Source organism: Ovis aries, chromosome 5 (assembly GCF_016772045.2).
Source record: "Ovis aries strain OAR_USU_Benz2616 breed Rambouillet chromosome 5, ARS-UI_Ramb_v3.0, whole genome shotgun sequence".
In the NCBI taxonomy this organism is placed as follows: Eukaryota; Metazoa; Chordata; class Mammalia; order Artiodactyla; family Bovidae; genus Ovis; species Ovis aries.
The window spans coordinates 87,890,145-87,906,774 of record NC_056058.1 but is presented as its reverse complement, the minus strand read 5'-3'; the positions used below and the strand labels follow the sequence as shown (position 1 = coordinate 87,906,774).

Genomic DNA, 16,630 nt, shown 5'->3' with positions numbered 1-16,630 from the left:
CATGCCGGGCACAGGACACACTCAATAAACATTTGTGAGTGCAATCAAAGAATTAAATATTTATAATCCATTTTCAGTAGAGCCATAAGATCCAACTCATAATGGAAAATGTAAATCTTAAACATGCAATCTTTCTTGGTTATAGAATTTTGTTCTTACAAGAAACTAAACGTACTCATGCCAAAGGCTGTTTCAGAAACTGTCTCCCACTCCACACTCACGGCTAAATCAATGCCATTAGTACGTGACACACTTAAATACACAGTCCTGTTGGCTTCTTCAATGTTTACAGAGGTGCCTCTGAAAGAAACAAATGGTTGCAGAAAGGAGAAAAAGTATATCATTTCTACATATTAAATATCTATATCACATTGCTAATATATATTTAATATACTTTTAAACTTATACAAATCAAGATGAGATCCATGCACAAATTTTACACAGCAGGGAGGCTAGAATCTACAGCTCAAAACATTCATTTATGAGGATTTTCAAAAGCACAATGATCTCATACTATGAAAGTAAGAAACTGCTAAGAGTCAGTAACTTCACACTACATATTCCAAAATAAAGCCCTGTCATTCCTAAGTTTCTTTTTTCACATAAATCAAAACCACTTAACAGAGAAAAAAACAAATCAGAAAACTCTTAACATGGTAATAAAACTAGATCTGGAATATTTGTAAGAAATTAAAAATATATACATTTGTTAGCTTCTAGATGGAATTTCTGAAGCCCAATCATGTTAATATATGACTGAAAAGTCATATAAAAAAAGTCATTCATTTAATTTGAGCACCTAAACATAATTTATATTGTTCCTCATTTTTTATTATTATTGAAAACACAAAATAGTGCTCTTGACTGAGAGTGTTGATTCCGAGCAAACAAGAACTCTAACACCACCATTAAATAGGGCATCATTACGTTTTTGACGCTTCCTGTTATGACAACATGTGGCCTCTTTGGATCTATCAGTTAGAGCTCATTTTAAACGTTCCCACTATAACAGAGATCAGTTTTCCTCTGCATTTTCTTTATATCACATTTCCAACTTAGCTTCAGAAATGACAGTTTTCTTATGAATACGCTATACCTATTTGCAACTGCAGAGATACTGAATAGCCCCAAAGGGGCCTGGTTCTGCAAAATGGTTATCAGGGTTTGAACATGTGCCCCTAGTCTAGCACCTCCAGTTGGATTAAACAAGGTGCAAACAAAATGCTCATCCATCTCTGGTTCTGTGTCCAGTATGGCAGATATGTGTAGGGCCTGAAAACATAAGCAAAAAATTATTACTAGAATTCAGTATTTTTGCCACATATATATAGAGTAATTTGACATTTTTTGACAACAAAATAATACTTTTGGAAAATATCACCTCTTTTTTATTTTAATACTGAGTCTTAAAATGTAATATTAACAACTCTCTCAAGTTACAGCTTTCAAGATTATCAACACTGTGACTTAGTCCACTGAAAAGTCTAAAAGTAAATATGTATAGTATTTGAAAATATCACTGAGATTTAAAAACTAAATTTAGGTCTTCATTTTTTGCTACTTCTTTATCCTGCCCTAGCTATATAACTACATTAGTCTCATTTCAGCCTAGGACTCACACTTAAAAAGCACAAATTAGAAACAACCCAATATGTTTATCAACAGGAGAATGGATAAACAAACAGCCATCTATTCAATGAAATGCTACCAGGCAATTTAAAAAAGCATCAACTACTCATGTGTGCAATCAAAAATTGTGTTGACCAAAACAAGCTAGACACAAAAAGAATTCATACTGTATGACTCTATTTATAAGAAGTTCAAGAATCAGCAAAATGAATCTTTCATGACAGAAACCAGAAAGCCTTTTCGTCTGGGGAGGGTAAGGGACAAGAAGGAAACTTCTGTCTGATGGTAATGTTTAACACATTAATCTAAGCGGTTGTTACATTGATGTATACATATTTTTAAAGTCATCGACCATGCGCCTAAGATTTTTGTATTTTACTGTTTATATCTCAGAAAATAAAAATATGTGGGGAAAAAAGTAGTTATAGAGGTAAGAGAAAAACCTGTTTAGTCCAATTTGTTCAAACATTTAATTTGCCTAATGAATAGAAAGTTCTTTAAATACACTATGAAAAAGTCTTTGAAGAAAAAAAACACATAATAAGTTTAAAATATACAAAAAGTTATATGGATAAAATTTAAAACTTTTTTTAAAAAAGGAAAGCATGTGAATGTAAAGAAACAGAAAATTCATAAAATACTTCAAATTTAAATTATTTTCATCTATATCAAGATGTAAGTGTCCCTGAACAAATCAATTAAATGTTCTAAATTTCCAAAACACACACAAAAAACTGGACATGTAAATAAATATGAATTCAAAAGTGTGATGGTTACACAAATTGATCATAAATAGAACTATTTAATTATTAGATGGATTGTTGTCCAGTGAAATATTTTAAAATGTATTATTTTAGATATTATACTTTATATACTTGGCTTAAACATATCTTAAGCTAACATAATCAGCTGTTTTAAACCTCAACTGTGTTTAAAAATAAAGTTTAGTAGCAGGAGCAGAAAATTATTACTATATAGAAAAGAAGTTTCGGAAAATGAACTTCTGCAAACATAGTTCAATTTATGATTAATCCTAAATATAGCATTCCTCCTCCAACAAGCTATTCTTGTTTTCATAAGATACTTGCTTCTCAAACAAGCTGTCTGAAGGAAACAGCTGTACTTTGTTCAATGACAATGTGGCGAAAAGAATGACTACCTACTGCTTATGACTGCAATGAAGGGCCTGGAGTTTCTTGTAGTTTATGATTTAAAGGCAATATAACGTGAAGCATGCCATTTAAATATACTTAACATTCAAAGCACCAATATGCATATTTTCTTTGTTATTTGCACATTCCACAACTCTGTTAATGGAGCAAATTTCTCCAGCTGCATTCTATACAGACAACACAGTAGTAATCTAGTCATTATCTTCACCTATCCCCTAACCTGGATTTTTTTTCTAAGATCAAGGGGGCTCCTCGAAGAGAAAATTATTTTGTAAATATTAATCATTCATTCTCATTAAACGTTCATCCTGTACCTTGAAACGAACACCTTCTTCTAAAACAACATAGCCTTTGGAAGGAGCCAGGTCTTTCGACTCCACTGAAGAATTCACTTCTGTCACAATGAACTGAACGGTCACAGTTCCAAACAGTCCTTGGGCAGGTTCCCGAACAATATACAACACTGCCATACTCTCCTGGATGTAGACAGCTGTCGGTTCTCGTAGGAAAAAGTGCTCACTGTTGTTAAACGACAGAACTCCAGGGCCATCGTCATTAGCAAGGATGGTAATGAAGGCTGTCAGCATAAAAATATTAAAACAATAAATTAAAATAGAATGGGTTATAAGTGGTGGGAAGTATGTGGATACTTCATTGTAAACTAGGCCAATGCTTTTCTAGATCATCTTAAAAATAAATGTTAAAAGGCATTTAATGAAATTCTACTCTCACTCATGATATAAATAAAAAGACTCAGTAATCTTGAGACAAAAGGCAGCTTCTTCAACATGATAAAGTAATATCTCTCAGAAGCCAACAGAAAGTACTAAAGTTTAATGTTGAAACATAAGAAGACAGTGATGCCTCTCATCACTGCTACTGTTCAGCACTGCCCTGGAGCTACCAGCCAGGTAACAGTATAAAAGCAATGGAAAGGAAGCATCAGCATGCCACTATTTCTAGACATCGTGATTATCTTCTTCAAAAAGGCAAGAGAAAAAACATTAGCACTATTACAAGAGTTCAAAATATAAGCTAACTAAAGGAGACCAGTCCTGAGTGTTCATTGGAAGGACTGATGCTGAGGCTGAAACTCCAATACTTTGGCCACCTCATGCGAAGAGTTGACTCATTGGAAAAGACCCTGATGCTGGGAGGGATTGAGGGCAGGAGGAGAAGGGGACTACAGAGGATGAGATGGCTGGACGGCATCACCGACTCAGTGCACATGAGTTTGGGTGAACTCCGGGAGTTGGTGATGGACAGGGAGGCCTGGCGTGCTGTGATTCATGGGGTCGCAGAGAGTCGGACACGACTGAGCGACTGAACTGAACTGACTGAACCTTCAGAAATCAAGAGCTTTCTATCTTCTACTACCACTACTAATAATGTTAGTAACAGCCAAAACAACAACTACTACTACTGAGAACTTACAAATTGCTTAACCGACATTCTTAACTCATTTAATGCTCACAGTATCCCTGTGCAATTGATTCTATTATTATTCTCATTTCACAGAACAAATGACTGAAGCACAGACAGGCAATGTGTGGGACATTCACAAGCCTAGATGTGGCAGGAATAGCTGTCAAAGCTAGGAAATCTGCTTCAGCGCATGCATTCTAAAAGATTATTATAATACCTCTGCATAATCTAAAAGATTATTATAATACCTCTAAATAATCTAAAAGATTATTATAATATCTCTAAATAACCTAGAAGATTTTTATAATATATGCTGTGCTGTGCTTAGTTGCTCAGTCATGTCTAACTCTTTGTGACCCCATGGACTGCAGCCTGCCAGGCTCCTCTGTCCATGGGGATTGTCCAGGCAAGAATACTAGAGTGGGTTGTCATGCCCTCCTCCAGGGGGATCTTCCCAACCCAGGGATCGAACTCAGGCTTCCCACATTACAGGCGGATTCTTTACCCTCTGAGCCACCGGGAAGGCCCAAGAATACTGAAGTGGGTCGTCTATCTCTTTTCCAGGGGATTTTCCTCACCCAGGAATCAAACCAGGGTCTCCTGCATTGTAGATGGATATATAATCACTTAAAAATATAATTACAAGGGACCTAGTTCATAATAGTACCAATACCTAGGAATCAAAGTCAAAAGACTTACATGAAAAAACCGCACAATGTTAATGTGCGACTGTGGCAGATGCTGTCAATGCCCCGCCATACCCCAGGGCTCACTCAGGAGTGAAGAGAGGTGAGAGGGAGCTGTGTATAAATCATCAATTACCTACTATATTTTCTCCCAGCTCCAGTCCAGAAGAAGGATTTGTTAAAATCAGCTGAAATGCTTCATCTCCTTCTGGAATGTCATCATCAAGAATCATGATGTCAACGTTTTTATACCTTTCTCCATTAGCGAAATGAAGAATCTGGTCCAAGAGGTAGAAGTAGGCAGTATTATATTTTAATACGCTGAGTCATTTTTAAATGTTTGGAGAAAAATACAAAATACTGCTGAATGTGAAATAAGCTATTTTCAGGACTTTTTCCTTACTTTTTCATGACCTTTTTTTTTTTTTTCAATTAAGTTTAAAAAGCAGTAGGAAGAAAGGAAACATTTGACTAAGCAGTAAAAGGCAACAAGAGACAAGACAAAAAATATTTTCAAACACTAAAGGTGTTTCAGTAAAGTAAAACAAAGAAATGAAAGCAGTAACGTTTTCAAGAAGCATAAGAAGCACTCTGGTATGGTCATCAATTATATAAACTCTTTTAACACAATAATGTATGTCCTCCAGTATCAAATATTACAATTAGATAGCAAATGAATAAAAGAAAAGTGAGTATCAAATATTATAATAAAATAATGAATGAAGTAAAATACAGAATAATCTTTGAAACAGTACTGAAAATTCAATCTGTATAATTTACCAAAACAGTGAAGAGAGCTATTCCACCAGGTGGAACTCTGTGGCTCTAACTGACTGTGGAATACAGAGTAGTTTATTATTTTAAGGTTAACTGATGTACAGGCCCTAAATCACTGTAACTGTCAATGAATTCACCATTGGTGTAAAGGCGTAATCCACTCCCAGCTGTGCTTCCAAATTCTGGGCATACACAAACAGGGAAACAGGGCCAAGAGCCCCTGTCCTCCTCTGGGCTACCAATGTTAGACTTCCTTGGGTTTCATTTACTTCAAACCTATGATAAAGAGAAAACATTCATTTTTCCCTTACAAGCTTCTATCCACTAGACAGTAAGAATCTGAAACTCCGTTAAGAGCTCTCACACAGCCTTGGCTTTACCTGCTCAGCTGCCACTCGATTACGCCTCGAGCACCATCATTTGCATCAATGATGATTTGGGCAGTCAAGCCCTCTGAATCTGAAAGAGCATAGAAACATACCTTTAAATAAGCAATCAAAAAGAGAACTATTTGATACAGAATTTAAAGACCATATCTTTGGTATACAGAGGTATTGTCAACACTAATCAAAAGATGCTAATATACAAATACTTGTATAAGTAAGCAAGCTTTTGCTAACAAACACCACTAACTCATAGAAATCTAATCAACTGAGAACAAGATAAAATAAGCAATTGGAGCTATGGTTTTATTTCTATTATTTTAAGCCATTTCAAGAGGAAAGGAAAATAAGGGATAGTTGCAAGAAGGAGAAAGAAGAAGGAAAAACTGGGGATAGAAGGAGACGAAGTGCTGCAGAGAAAAATACAGGCATCAAAGAGGCAGAGAGAGACAGGGGTACAAACAGAAGTTGGGATGGATGGGAAAGAAGGGGAAAGGTTAAGTGGAATAAAAACTAAGCTTAACGTAAATTTTCTAATCCCTTTTTATTCTGTATTCTGTTCACCAAGCTCAGTATGTTACCAATATCTATTATTCAGTCTGGAAATAGTAACTAAACCAGTTACTGTTTTGCTCTGTTTTTTAATATGTTTGACTTTTATTTTTTAAGTTTCAGAAGCTCTGCCTTACTCTCGGATCCTTATGACAGCTGTCTAGGTGAAGAAGGGTAAGGAGAGTGGCATTCTCTATGAGTCAGGAGATCAATAACGTCGAGGAAGCATACATCAGGATTTGTGACTAGAAGCTACAGGGCAGAGGCCCAGTCCCACCATTTCCTAGCTGCGTGACTGCAGCATGATTCCCAGTTTCTCTTAGCCTCAGTTCCCTCATCTGTAAAACGGGCAAATATAACAGACAATAAAGAATCTGCCTGCAGTGCAGGAGACCCGGGTTCGATCCCTGGGTCGGGAAGATCCCCTGGAGAAGGAAATGGCAACCCACTCCAGTGTTCTTGCCTGAAGAATCCCATGGACAGAGAAGCCTGGCGGGCTACAATCCATGGAGTTGCAAAGTCGGACATGACTGGGTGACCAACACTACTACGACTACTACTACTAAGGAATGATGGTCCTAATATACAAAACACTTGGAAATAAGAGCATCCGAAAGCACTAACCCAAAGCTAAATTGTTCAAATTATCCCTGAGTACAGGGAAGATGATGTACTCTGCAAGTTTTCTTAGTGTGAACAGTAATAACCTTGTAGTAACTGCTCAATATAAACAACCTAGTCACTGCGATCATGTATTCCTTTTGCATAAAAATGGAAACTTTCCAAATAATAAATTAAAAACTGATTATTCCCTTCTGCTACTTTCAAAGCTGTCACACTGAGCCTCAGAAGTGAGTGAGGAAGTCCCACTCCTCAGGCCCCAGTACGGCCACGCTTCTCCCCCTTTAACCCAGACTCATCTCCCCTCTGCCCAGAACACCTTCTAACCAAGGGACAGGGAGCAGGCTACCTCAGTGCTACTCATCACCAGCCCCCCAACCAGGCCATCACATATGAAAGTTTCAAAAAAACTTTCCAATATCGAATGTCCAAATTGTGAACAGGAGTTTGTGTTTTAATAGGAAGAATTTCTCTTTTTAAAGTAATCTACATAAATTTGTACTGAGGTTCGAGTTTTACCTTTCAGTCTGTAACGAATTAACTGAGTCTTTTCTAAAGCATGAAAGGAAAGAGATAAAAAGTCAAAACAGAAGCAGAGAACACAACAAACAAACAAATGCTGTTCTTAATCTACGAGAAAATAAAAACATCTGATAATCTGGAGATCTAATGAAAACAGCAAATTAAATTTTGAAAGGAAAATGACTTCATAAGAACTAATTCTATTTTGAAGATTACAAATTTGTTTATAAAATAATTGCAATGTTTAAAGAAGCATCACACAGGAATTCTTAAATGTCTTTATGCTGTCCAATGCACACAATTACAATATATGAGGGTCTTACAACTAAAACTAAAAGCTCACCATATTTTCACATATAGCTGACATTAGCAAACTTCACAATGATCATTTCTGATTAAAAACTGAAGAAATTTTATTTCATTTGCAGCGACAAACAAACAAAAAAGGCCACCATACCTAATCTAGGAGGAAATGAAGTGAAAGGAGCCATGATAAGTTCCACATGAGTTAAATTCACAAGGAAACATTCTTCTAGTTCTGGTATATCGTCCTGCAAAAATTCACCCATTAAATTCTCTACAATTACGCTCTCAAAGTAATTACGTCTCACAAGCTGCTGTTTGAAATTATCTTTTAAATATATATATTTAAAAGGTATACAGAAAATATAAAAGTTCAAACACAGAGTAGAAAAGATTTAAGTCAGAAAAAAAAACATGTCTTAGCAATGATTTTTTTGGATTTAACACCAAAAACAAAAGCAATAAAAGCAAAAATAAAAAGTGGAACTACATCAAACTGAAAAGCTTCCTCATAGCAGAAGAAAACATCAGCAAAAGAAAAGGCAACCTATCGAATGGGAGAAAATATTTGCAAATCACAAAGATCCAAAATATATTTTAACACTAGAATAAGTCAATAGCAAAACAACAAATAATCTGATTTAAAATGCAGAGGAATGGAATAGAAATTTTTCTAAGGACGATATACAAATGGCCAACCTGTACATGAAAATGCACTCAATGTCACTAACCATCATAGAAATGCAAGTCAAAACCACAATGAGACATCACTTCACACCTGTTAGAACGGCTATTATCAAAAAGATATCAGTGTTGGTGAGAATGTGGAGAAAGGGGACCCCTTTACACTGTTGGTGAGAATGTAAACTGGTGCTGTCACTCTGCAAAACAATATGAAGGTTCCTGAGAAACTTAAAAATAGAACCACCAGCAATCGTATACCTGGGTATTTATCCAAAGGAAATGAAAACAGAATAATGAGGAGGTATATGCACTCCCATATTCATTACAGCATTATTCACAATGGCCAAGTTACAGAAACAGCCTAAGTGTCCATCGACAGATGAAGGGGTAAGATGTGGTGTATAAGATGGAACATTACTCAGCCACAAGAAAGAAGGAAATCATTTGTTTTGACAACCAAGATGGATCTTGAAGGCATTACGCTAAGTGAAGTAAGCCAGACAAAGACATACTGTATGGTAGAACTTATATGTGTAATCTAAAAAGAAAAAAGAGTCATACTCATAAAACAGAGAATAGAAAACCAGTTGTCAGGGGCTAGGTGGGGAAGTTGGGGGTGGGGCAGGGAAGGAATTGTTAAAAGAGTACAAACTCAGCTACAGATGACAGATCTGAGGATCTAAAGTAAAACACGGTGATTCTAGCTGACAACACCTTACTGTGTAACTGATATTTGCTGGTAGAGTAGAACGTGCATGTTCATACACACACAAAAAGATAAACACATGAGGGGACGGAGGTGTTAACTAGATATGCAAAATCCTTTCACAATGTAAATATAAATCAAATCAACACAATATATGCTTTAACTATCTTCCAATTTTATATACTTTTTAAGATTTTACATAAGTTTACCATGCAGCATGGGCTAACTGTACTTCAATAAAGCTGAATTAAAAAAATAATAAAAAAACTATTAAACTTTTATACCTGATTATATGTTATTATGTGGAACCACATGAAAGCATTTTATATTGATTTCAGTTTTTACCTGGACTAATATGTAAACCAATTTTATAAATATACAAGCTTAATATTATTTTAAATATAATAAAAGATGTTAAATTGCTTTCATATCCAATTAAGAGTGAAGAATAGAATAACACGGTGGGAAAAACACAGGCTTTGTAGTCAAAGAGACCTAGTACATTTCTGTAATTTTAGTTGAGTTGTTAAAACTTGCAGCCCTTAATTCTGCCATCTTTTTTTTTTTTTTTTTTTTTTTGGCCACACTGGGTCTTCGTTGCTGTGCGTGGGCTTTCTGTAGCTGCGGTGAGCAGCAGCCACCCTCTAGTTGCTGTGCACAGGCTTCTCATTGCAGAGGCTTCTCTTGCTGGAGAGCACAGGTTCTAGGGCGGGTGGGCTTCAGCCATAGCGGCTCCTGGGCTCTAGAGCACAGACTCAGCTACTGTGGCGCACAGGTTCAGTTGTCCTGCAGCACGTGGGGTCTTCCTGGAGCAGGGATCGAACCCATGTCCCCTGCATCAGCAGGCAGACGCTTAACCACTGGACCACCAGGGAAATCCAATTCCAACTTATAATGAGGGAAACAGCTACTTTGGGGACTTGCCTGGTGGCTCAGATGGTAAAGCGTCTGCCTACAATGCGGGAGACCCAGGTTCAATCCCTGGGTCAGGAAGATCCCCTGGAGAAGGAAATGACACCCCACTCTAGTACTCTTGCCTGGAAAATCCCATGGACGGAGGAGCCTGGTAGGCTACAGTTCACGGGGTCGCAAAGAGTCGGACACAACTGAGCAACTTCACTTTCACTTTCTTTTTTGGGGGATATTGATTAAAAATATGTAAAATTGATTAAACATAATGCATAGCAGATGCTTAACCACTGGACCACCAGGGGAAGTCCAATTCCAGTTTATAATGAGGGAAATAACAGCTGCTTTGGGGATATTGACTAAAAATATGTAAAACTGGTTATACATAATGCATATGGAGTACCTGGCCCTAGAGTGAGTCCCCACAGAGTGATAGATACTAGTGATGGTTAATTTTCATACAATACTATGATTAATGACTAACAAGGCAGGTGCTCAAAACAGGAGGACTAGCAAAACCACATCGTCAGTAACTAGACAGACAGCAATATCTACACAGAAATCCAGTATATATATATATGAATATATAATATCAGTGTATATACCTCTCTCTTCATTTTATTTAATGGAGATATGTGGCCACATGAAAAATTAAGAAAATACAAGTCACTGGCTCTGTCTTCTATAATACACAGACCAATGAATTACGGAAGCAGCGATGCACAGGGACTGTCTCCCACCTACCCCCACCATACCCCATCCCCACAGAACAACTCTCCTCAGCCTGTATATTCTGTACATATCCCCCCGGCCTGGCTTATTTCTGCACATACAGACTTGTGGTCTTTTAATCTTGTGCTAATAATCTAAGAACCAAAAAGGTTACAAAGACCTAGGGAGAAACAAAGGAAACTTTGAAATTCTGTGTTCATAGAATAAGACTCTGTAAACTAGACCCCTGAAAGGTGACTTTCTGCTTTAAAAACTAACATATCTGAGGAATAACTTATTTTTATTGTTACACTAACAGATACTATGTTTGAAAGAAGATCACCTTCAAGTTTCATCAAATCTTGTGTCGTATGTCACAGACTGAAATAATATTACCTTTCATCTTACAGCTTCAGAATTCTCAAATTATTGTATTAGGTCACAGTGTCATGGTAATCAACAAAACAAGAATTACTGACTTCAGATGGTAGATGGTTTAGCACTTATAATTTTGTAAATGTAAAAAGCTTCTGAGAAAATAAGAATTTTCAAGAAACAGAACCCCCAAAATACACAGTAATTGAAAATTCATTTTCTAAGGCAATATTACTCTCTCCCTTCCTCCACCCTCTGCCTCACAGTCATCTCCTACCCTCTCCATAGGTATTATTTTCATAAACCTCTTGGAAGTGAATTTAGGTAGTTGAAACACCAGGTCCCAAAACAGCACAAGATTCTGCAATGCGAAAAATCATTTAAAACACAATTTCAGTCACCAATGATTACTTTAAGCTTGACCATAATCACATCTTATATCATCAGCCTCTAGTGAGTTTCTTGCTATCTCTAATTTAACCAGTCTTAACAACTAAGACGCTGACCTACATGGCTTCACTGCTCCAATGATTCCTTCAGAGTAATCAAAATGCTCCTCTGGAATCTCTCAGGCCATTGCCATCTTAAAGGGGATTGCTCTAAAGAAATTTTCTTTATCAAAAGTTGTTTCTATAATAAAATACACTACAACAGATGACCCTATCTAGACAAGAACAGAATCCCTGTGTGGTTAAAAAAAAGAAATCACAAAAAGAAATAAGCTGATTTAAAGGCACCAGAGCATTTAATCGATTTCTACTTGTTACCTGGCTATTCACGTTTAGTGCAGCAACAGCGAAATAAGTGTTTTACCTCAAGGATAGTAATGTCGATGGCTCCTGCTGTTTCCCCTTCTTCTAAAATCAGAAAGCCAACGACCGGGACGAAGTCCACATCTGGCTCAGCGAGGTTTCCTTCTGTTTGGTTCTTTCGGCTCAACATTCCAGGAACTGTGGCATACGTGACATTAATTGCTCCTAAGTGAATTGGATGGGAAAAGATTTTATAATTAAATTAAAAGAAAAAAAAAAAGGAGGTTCAAGAGGGAGGGAACAAAGGTATACCTATGGCCGGTTCATGTTGATGTATGACAGAAACCAACACAATATTGTAAGGCAAATATCCTTCAATTAAAAATAAATAAATTTTTAAAAATAACATTACAAACTTTTTGACTTTCGTAAAAGCACCTCAGTAGCTGCACTGTTGGCCCCCAATTCTTCACTCCTTCCTATGTTTCTGGCCTTTATCATGTAACGGCTCAGTGATACTGCACTGTGGGCAAGGTAGACTGTCCCGCCTCTAGACTTTGGGTTGACTGTGTGACTTATTTTGGCTGCTAGCACAGAGACAAAGTGATTGTGTGCTAGTTCTGAGCCTAGACCTGATGGAGTCTGCATATTTTTGCTCGTCCTCAGGGCCTCTACTGGTGGCAGGAGAAGAATGACAGGCATATTGGAACAGAGTCACCCTGGGCCAAGTCCAGCTCAGTTAGTGGACCCAGAGCCCACCCGCTATCATATGCTGCTGAGACTGTATGACTATTTATTGTACCGCATTTTGTGACACTAGATAGTACAATATTCATTTTTTCCCCATTCCTGGTTTATTTTAGCAATAGCTTTCATCCACCCTAGTAGAATACTTAAAAAGCACCTGCCTGGAAATTCCATTCATTCTAGAGTAACACAAACCTAGAGATCCGAATTCTCTGTTGATGAAAAGCTTAATTGTTGTGTTAGCCTCCTGCAGCAAAACAAATCTTGATGAAAGAGCAAAATTTAACACTCCGTGTGGTTCATCACTGGCTTCTACGGTCAGAACAGCTGCATATCCTTGAGCGTCGAGCAGAGCAGCACCTGCTGGTGAAACTCCTAAGAAAGTCAGGGACCACAAGAAATCGAACGGTGATTTGGCATTAACTGCTAAACACTTAAAATACAATCTCACTCTCTGAAACATAGTAAAGTAAGCAGAAAGTGGTTACTGTTACTTCTCTAACAGAAATCTTTAGATTGACAAACAGAAGCTACCTTTTACTGTTCTTCTTAGGTAGTAAACATGATTCCTTTTTGCTTGACCAATTATTGTTATTAGTTGCTGTACTGGTCATCTAAATTACAGAAAGTGATCAGAAACTGAGGAAAATACCCAGATAACTTCCACAAATTACTAAATCTAATTTATCCCATATAACTGATCCAGAATCCAAACTGGGAGCTGGTGATGGACAGGGAGGCCGATGTGCTATGGTACATGAGGTTGCAAAGAGTCGGACACAACTGAGTGACTGAAGTGAACTGAGTATAAAGTTAATTTCATCAAATTCTACCTTTGGAGATGTATTTTATTCCATAGGAAATACTTGGCAAAAATTCTACAGTTTTTAACTGAATCTATAAAGATAAGTATTTTCATGCTGAGCTGATTTGTTTGGATCTAAACTGTTACAGGGCAGATGATATTTAAAGTAACATTTTTAAAATCGGTATCCACCTAATCGTTAAATATAGATAGCAACTATTATTTTTTCTGAAAATAACATACCAGAAAAATAACAATAAAATTCTGCATTACCTTGTGTCCTGACATCATACAGAATGACCTGGTATACTTCTTTCTCCTCAGGAATATTGTCATCCAACAAATGCACAGATATTATTTTATTCAATGACCCCTGTATCAAACACAAAGAAATTCATCCCTCTAGTGTCACTGAGCACAAACTATCTTCTACTTTCATTGTCTTTATAAACCGTGCACCCAAACATAATTTCACTTAAACTGTTCTGTGGCTTAAAAAATAAATTATATATTAAAAAAAAAAAAAAACACTGACTCCTAGGAAAATAGGCTTAAAGTAGATAGGGAACAAACTGGAAGATTTTGAGTGCTGAGTTAATGTATGTCGATCTTATCTAATAAGCAAAGTAGCACTACTAAAAATTCCAGACAATGCAATAAGCTGGAGAGATTTCTACGGCAGCGGTGAACGGGAATAACTGGAGTATGGAAAACAAGACTTGCGTTGGAGGGAAACCAGTTAACAGAAGTCAAATGTAATAAAGTAATCAAGGCAGAAGGTTATAAAGGTTTGGCTTAATATTTAGGCAGTGGAAATGACGAGAAAAAGAATTAAACATGTCAGCAAACGAGAATTCCTATCAAGTGAGTGTGGAAAAGAGAAGATGAAGAGCAATAACAAAGTAGTACTAACTTAGTACCCAAGAACTGTTTTTACATAGTTATCTTTCACCAATCATCTTCTTTCCAAATATCAGAAAGAACACCTAAATGCAAGCTCAAAGACAATGTGTGAACAAGACATAAAAAGACATTTGTTTCTAGGGCTATATTAGCTGTTTCATAGCGGTGAAACATTTAAGTTCCAAGGGCAATTAAAGTTCCAAGAGAGTGAGGAGTAAGCAAAAAGGGACAAGAGTATCCATCATCTGCAGAAGGACACAGCTGACACCAACACTGGGAGGGAAGGAGACCCAGAGGGCTCGCCCCAGATACGAAGTCAGCATTTTCTGTTTGCTTAAAGGAGGTCTACTCATACAAGCACAAATACAAAAGCAAACCTCCTCCGGAAGTCTTAGAAATCCTTTGAGTTCCTAAGGAAGTAGCTCCCTCATCAATCTCTGTTAATCCTTGTATCACATCTTCATAATTTTCCCATTTCCCTCACAAAACACAGTTTCCTCCAAGCAGTTCAGTACAGTTTTTCTTGGTGCTATTACCTCAGGAAAGAAGAGTTGACCAGTAGAGTTAGCAAAATTGAGTTCTAGGTTTTGCCCAATAATTTTCCAGTTAACAGTAACATTTCCTCGACCAGGGGGTGTTCTTATCACATGGAACTGTAAAGTTTCTCCTGCAAGTCAAATGTACAGATTGATGAATGTTTAATGTAAAATGAACTTATTCACATTTGAAGTCAACAAAACCCAAATCCCAAACATGCAACTGCTACAATGCCTTTTCTAAGAACATTACAAACCTGTTCTGTTTGCAATTTTCTAGAAGCTTTATACATGCTTAGCGTTTGTTAACACATTACTGCTGATTCCACTTCTAAATACTTCCATGTAGTAGAACTTCAGGAAGTTTAATGGGTAAAAGTTAAAAAGCACATGCTAAAATGGAAAACACAAACTTTTTATACACTCCAAAACATGCACCAGAACAGAAATGTTCTGTAAATTTAATAATTAAGTCCTCATGGTCAAAACTAGCAATAATACAAGTAAATTCTTTCTTCACTTCTCAAAAGGACACAAATTCCTTACACTGGTATGCAATGTGATTTTACACAATGCATGCATAAAAATGCTTGCAAATACCTGAAAATCACATTTCTTTAAATTGTAACTTACATATACCATCAATGATTTTGTTTTATAAAAAGAAATACAAAGGAAAAGTGTCAAATCTGTATATCATCCTCTGTAACTTCACCAAAGTTACAGTTATCCTTCCTGGATAATTGAGGCATTTTAGATACTTTCCATTCCTGGCTTTTATCCTCATATAATACTTTATAAAACTGAAGAAAATCAAAACAGACATCTCTTCTAAATTACTTAAAGTGAAAAGTAAGTTCCTAAGGAAACTGGTGATGGCTTGCTGAAAATATGCTGCATTCAAGATTTTGATAATGATGAACATGTTATATTAATGAAGCATATTACTAAAATGTAATAATAATTTTACAGATAAGTGAATTAATGTTTAAAAAGCTTTAAAAGAACACATTCTTATTCAAATTTTATAGCATAGATATATAGTTGAAATCCATGCATATTCATTTAAAAAATAACTTTTATTTAGTTATCTAAACAAGTTAAATACTTCCGACCTTTCTTAAAGGAGAATAGCAATAAAAATATGAACAGCTTTTCCAAATATATGTTAACTACCACAGCTTTTTTACTCTTGAAAATAAAAAAATTAAATAATTACTTCTAACAGGTTTCTTAAAATATCATAAATTAATTAATTTAGAGATTATCTTAATTTCAATTTGTTGTTGTTCAGTCGCTAAGTCATGTCTGACTCTTTGCAACCCCATGAACTGCAGCAAGCCAGGCTTCTCCATCCATCACTATCTCCCTGAATTTCCTCAAACTCATGTCCATTAGTCAGTGATGCCATCCAACCATCTCATCCTCTGTC

General features: G+C 36.4%; 1 protein-coding gene across 1 annotated transcript in view; it reads right to left on the bottom strand.

The window, feature by feature from the left end:
- ADGRV1 (adhesion G protein-coupled receptor V1) overlaps nt 1–16,630 on the bottom strand; it is a 552,816-nt gene that overhangs the window by 406,616 nt on the left and 129,570 nt on the right. The window contains exons 35-45 of the mRNA XM_027970511.2: nt 15,199–15,329; nt 14,033–14,132; nt 13,150–13,329; nt 12,269–12,432; nt 8,225–8,318; nt 6,070–6,148; nt 5,827–5,965; nt 5,049–5,190; nt 3,116–3,378; nt 1,097–1,272; nt 176–300 (exon numbers count right to left, since the gene is read on the bottom strand). Of these exons, the coding sequence (XP_027826312.2) occupies nt 176–300; nt 1,097–1,272; nt 3,116–3,378; nt 5,049–5,190; nt 5,827–5,965; nt 6,070–6,148; nt 8,225–8,318; nt 12,269–12,432; nt 13,150–13,329; nt 14,033–14,132; nt 15,199–15,329 (1,593 nt within the window). The remainder of the gene's footprint in view (nt 1–175; nt 301–1,096; nt 1,273–3,115; nt 3,379–5,048; nt 5,191–5,826; nt 5,966–6,069; nt 6,149–8,224; nt 8,319–12,268; nt 12,433–13,149; nt 13,330–14,032; nt 14,133–15,198; nt 15,330–16,630) is intronic.